The 5,413-nt window shown below is 32.5% G+C and overlaps 1 protein-coding gene across 1 annotated transcript; it reads right to left on the reverse strand.

Moving 5' to 3' along the window:
• Positions 1 to 1,749, reverse strand: LOC102604467 (cytochrome P450 77A1). Its single transcript, NM_001318693.1, is given in 2 exon segments — positions 1 to 656; positions 894 to 1,749. Coding segments are annotated over 2 exon segments (1,512 nt in total).
• Positions 1,750 to 5,413: the final 3,664 nt, after the last annotated feature.

The raw sequence follows: 5,413 nt of genomic DNA on the forward strand, positions 1-5,413 counted from the left end.
TTATATTCTTGGCTTAACTTTAGCTCTTAATGGATTTTTCATTACCACAGTAAATTCCAATTTCTCACTAAAATCCACTTCACTATTTCCCGGGTAAGCAAACCATTCAAATTCTTGAACCATTCGCGCCAACATCAAATTCACATGTACCGTTGCCATTCCCAAGCCCGGACAAATCCTCCGTCCGACCCCGAATGGCATCATCTTCACCGCCTTCACCCCCGTTATATCCGCGTCCTCTCGACCGGATAAAAACCTATCCGGGTCAAATTTCTCCGGGTCGGACCAAATGTTCGGGTCGTGTGAGATCCCGTATACGAAAAACTCCACGTTAGTATCCATGGGTATGTCATACCCGCCCAATTTAACCGGCTCTGTTACTGCATGGGTCAATGTGAAGTACGTTGGAGGGTGTTTACGTAAAAGCTCCTTTACAACTGCGTTTAAGTAAGGCATCTTCTCTGTATCATTCTCGTCAACCTTTTTATCACCTACTACGGTTTTGATCTCTTCGTACATTTTTTCTTGTATGCTTGGATTCTCGATCAATCTCCCTATGGCCCACTCTAATGCCGTAGCCGTTGTGTCGGTCCCACCGTTCAAAAACTCTGAGCATAGTGTTACAAGCTCTGGGTTCGTTGGTCCTGACTTTCTACCTGTCAAGAAAAATAATCAAGTAATTATGTTAAGAAATGAATCTTGATCCTACCCTCTCCGGATTACTCAACACCACCAAAACTAGACATTTGAAGTGAGTTTGGCTCTGATACCACTCAACTTTTAAAGTTAGCTTAGATGGGAAGATCAAATGACGTTAACAAAATATAAATGTAGTCTCTCTAATCGTTCATTTAAACTTTTAGCTAAGATAGTCGTATAGTTGAACACTATACCTTCAATTTTAACGTCGAACAAAGTGTCTAGATAGGAAAACGAGGCTGCAGTCTTGTCAGACCCAGGATTTTGTACAACACTACGACGTTTCTCGATTAGGGGGACGAGGGTCTCAATTTGCCTCTTACGAACATCGTTAACTCTTTGACGTTGCTTATAACCAACAAATAACCTCAAAATAGGAAGAAAATCATCTATCCTTGGATCAAGCACAAGCAACACATCCTTCATCATTTGATCAACTCTTTCAATCATTTCCTCATCATTCATCCCAACACCAAAACACATCGCTAGTAGAATATAAAAAACCGCAAATCGCGCGTTCTTCAGCACCCAAACGACGTCGTTATTCTCCTTTGCATCGACTCGAATCCTTTCGATCAATTTGTCCATACCTATCTCTCTACAATCGCGAAATTCCTTCAATCTACTCGGACTAAGCATGTTCTGCACCATATTCCTTCTCAATGACCGCCACACCGGGCCGTGAACCGCCGCATTGACGGTGAATTTGTTGCAGCTGAAGATAGTTCGGGTCGGGTTTTCTCTAGGGCGGCTAGCGAAGATTTGCCCCTTTTCAATTAAAGCTTCGTGAGACAAATCAGCACTGGTAATTATAATCATAGTTCGAGAACCCATTTTTAATGTGAAAATTGAACCGTATTTTGGTTTGAGATCTCTAATGTATTCGAAAAATTGCTTACCGGAGCCGGCGACTTGAAAGAGGTTTCCGACGACCGGCCAACCCGGAGGTCCGGGAGGTAGATTGGGGGTTTTGGATTTGGGTTTTCGGGTTAATATGAAGATGAAAAGTGAGAGGAAAATGGCGAAAACTGTGAAAGTGAAAGGCTCCATTGTTGTTGGTTGAAAAAATGGCATGAATTGAGTGTGCAAAACATAAAAGGAGTTTAGGAGTATATGAATAGAAAAAAGCTTGAAATTACAGGTGGGAGATAATAAATGTTGTTAAAGTAAAGAAATGAAGAGAAGAAAGTTTGAATCATTCGTGGCGGAATCAGAATTTCAATTTTATGAGTTTTGAATTAATTTACAACAACGACTTGAAAGATTACTAGCTTGTTTTCAACACTATGCTTGGATAGTTATTACTATGATAAATATATTAGATTCTATTGTATTGTGTTATTTCAATGAATATAATATTTGGATAGATTTATCGTTCTCCGTCGTATACATAATGTAAGCTAAGCTACTATGTAAAGGTAGGATAAAGATTAAAATAACTTTATATTAAATAATAAATAAAAACAAAAATATTATGGTAATGACGGAATCACACAAAATCGGTCATTACACATGAGACTATGGATTTAAACAATATGATACAATAAAATTTAAGTAACAATCAAAACAAACATGATAATTAAACTAACAATACAATACAATACAACATGTAACAACCATTTAAACGCAAGATATAAGTGTTTAAACATAAATATATTGTTCGAGCAAAAATTATTAGGTTTAGCTTCTATTGTTGTTGTCTCTTTTTTACTGTTTGTTCAGTCGAAGTTCTTACGAAAACAAACTTTCTGTATTTTTTTAAAAATATGAGTAAAGTTTGTATATACTATATTTTCGTTGGATTATACTTATGAGTAAAGTTTGTATATATTGTATCCTCTTTGGATTATACTTACGAGTAAAGTTATTAGGTTCAGTTGAATTTGCAATCGGGCTTTTACCTCCGCCTTTATATTATAGGTTATAATATAAAGTAAAGTAGCTAACGTGTACGTGCAACTCTGCATGCATTAAATGCAAATACAAGGTAAAAGTAAAGGAATATTCATGAAGTTGTTATTAGAACAAGTAGAGTATATACTCAAATGCCTATTATTAAGAAGTACATCAAACACATGCAGACCTAAGAACAGAATTTTCAGCCATATATTTCTTATGTCCCGATTCAAATTATATAAATTTTAATAAATATTTTAAAATGAAATTTCTTATGTATGTTGTGATTTTTTTGAACGTTTACATATAGCTATATCTTTCATATTACAAATATCAAATTCAGATGAATTCAATATCAAAACTTTACAACCACGCCCTTGACAAGAATTATACATCATTAAATAATATCACTAAAATTCTAGTAGGTGGCGAGTATTTTTATCGTGCATAATATTTACGTTAAGATGAACTTAAATGAAGCGACAAAGTAGTCAAGTTGGGATGGAGGATCCCAAGTTGTTATTATATAGTAGAAGAAGTACAGATAGGTGAAAAGGACAAGAATGAAAATGGTGGATCATTTAGAGAGAGGGGTCGGTATCAATCCAACTATCCAACTACCTTACTCACTAGTCATTAAAATTTCAATTGAAATGGACTGAAAAATACGTTTGATCGTGAAAATTATGAGTATTTAAAAAACGTATCAATATATTTTTGAGATGAAAATAGTTTTTAGGTATTTTTCAAATTTCTGAAATTAACTTCAAATTGAATTTTAAAATTCTATGATCAAACCTGATTTTCAAAATTTAATTCCCAAAAAAAAAAGATGTGGCATTATGAAAACCAAGTCTTTAACAAGTCTCTTGAAGAAATTGGGTGGTTGGAGAACTTTTACGTGTGCAAAAAACGAAAAAATTACATGTTATTTCTAGACGATTGTTGATTAGAGATGACAAAGCAGATTTCAAGTGTAAAAATGATTTCTTAATATAAGAAATTAGGTGTATAGGATAAACATGCACGTTATAAAAACTTCTAAAAATACCCAATTAGCATTAACATGGTTCTATATATGAAGAAAAAAAACTCAAAATACCTAACTAGCATTATAATGCATGTTAAGAAAATATTGTACTCATTTGACTTTTCTCTATACAATGTATCTATCACTTTTCTTGATTTATCAAATATTGGTCTGTTATTTATGAATTAATTTGGTGTAAGCATTAATATGATTGAAAAGTTCAACTAAATTTTTCACTAATTAGAACAAATTTAATTTCGAACCGATATCATTGAACTTACCCATTTTTGGGCAAGATTATTTAATTTCTTTTTCCTTTTTTAAAAAAAATTGTACATTTCTTTTTTGACAGAATACATATCGCCGACCTCCTAAATTTACTAGTAAATTTTATTTAAATACTCAAATTATAATATATTTTAATTGGACATTCGAACACATAATAAAATATTCATATTTTGAGTTCTGATTATATAATAAAAAAGTTTTGTATGTGTTTCCGTCTATCATTACGTAGATATGTAAGTTTAAAATATGTCTCATTCTTTTATATTATATAAATCAATGACAATTGAAAGAAGCTTTAAGTTTTACGATTTATTAGTCTAATGTGTATTAATTAAAGTAGATGATATATTTTAAATAATTAACTTATCTAAATGTAATGAATGTTTGAAACATGCGCATAAGTTTTTCCTAAATTTTGCATCAGAAATGTCTAATAGAAATGTTTTAGCATGTGTTCTGATGTTTAGTTAGAACATGTCATAATTAGATTGTCTGAACAATATATACTAGTGAATTTAAGAGGTTGTTGGTATATTCATTCTTTTTCTTTTCTTTTCTTTTATTATACTTTCTTTTTCTTTTTTATGTTGTTTCATAAAAAAATAAAAAAACAAAAAAAACTAAGGTTTATGGTTGAACTTTATGGTATTTTTGTGATCTCATTCAAGCAGCTTAATTTGTTGTTAGGTGCCAGTTTTCGGTTCTTTCTCATTTATTGTTAATTTAATTTGTTATTTATATTTATAGTAATGAAAATGAAAGGTTTATTTGTCTTTTTTTCTCTACAAATTTAAACTTCAACCACTACTTAAAAAAAGGGGCCCATTCACACGAATGATCTCTGATCGATTCTCTGAATCGAGTCTATCACGTAGGGCTTGCCTAGTGCGATTTACATCTCATATGTGGTTTGTAGGCTATTACATATACATATTGGGGGGTTTACCCGTGCACACAAAATGCTCACCCGAAGGACAAAGACTATGACAGAGATGATAGCGATTGCGGGTTATCCTGAGTTTTAAAAAAATCTATGTAAAAGGAATTTCATTTTGTAGTATTGTTTTCAAAATTAATTTCACATAGATAATATGATTTATAACACGGTAGTAAGAGTAAATGATTTAAACATAGCAATCCCAATTTAGGCGAGGATCTCTATATTTTGGAATGTTACAAGGTTTGGTGCTAGTTCATTGGGTAGAATTAGTTGAGATGTACGCACGTTAGTTCAGATATCATTATCAAAACAAAACCATTCAAAACTTTAATTTGCAGAATTTTCAAATTCATTTATCTATTTAATTTGTAAATGTTGATTTATTATCTTTTCTCTATCGCTAGCTTGAAATCCGAAATTTGTCTCTGCAACTTTTATTTGATACCATCAACACATTGGATGAGGCTACTTCTCTCTTAATCATAAGTTTCAGGTTAGAATTTTAGGTATGAAAAATTCTTGATAGGGACTAGGGAGCGCTACCCCCCCCCCCCCCCCAA

The sequence above is a fragment of the Solanum tuberosum genome, unplaced genomic scaffold (assembly GCF_000226075.1).
Source record: "Solanum tuberosum cultivar DM 1-3 516 R44 unplaced genomic scaffold, SolTub_3.0 scf00324, whole genome shotgun sequence".
Taxonomy (NCBI): Eukaryota; Viridiplantae; Streptophyta; class Magnoliopsida; order Solanales; family Solanaceae; genus Solanum; species Solanum tuberosum.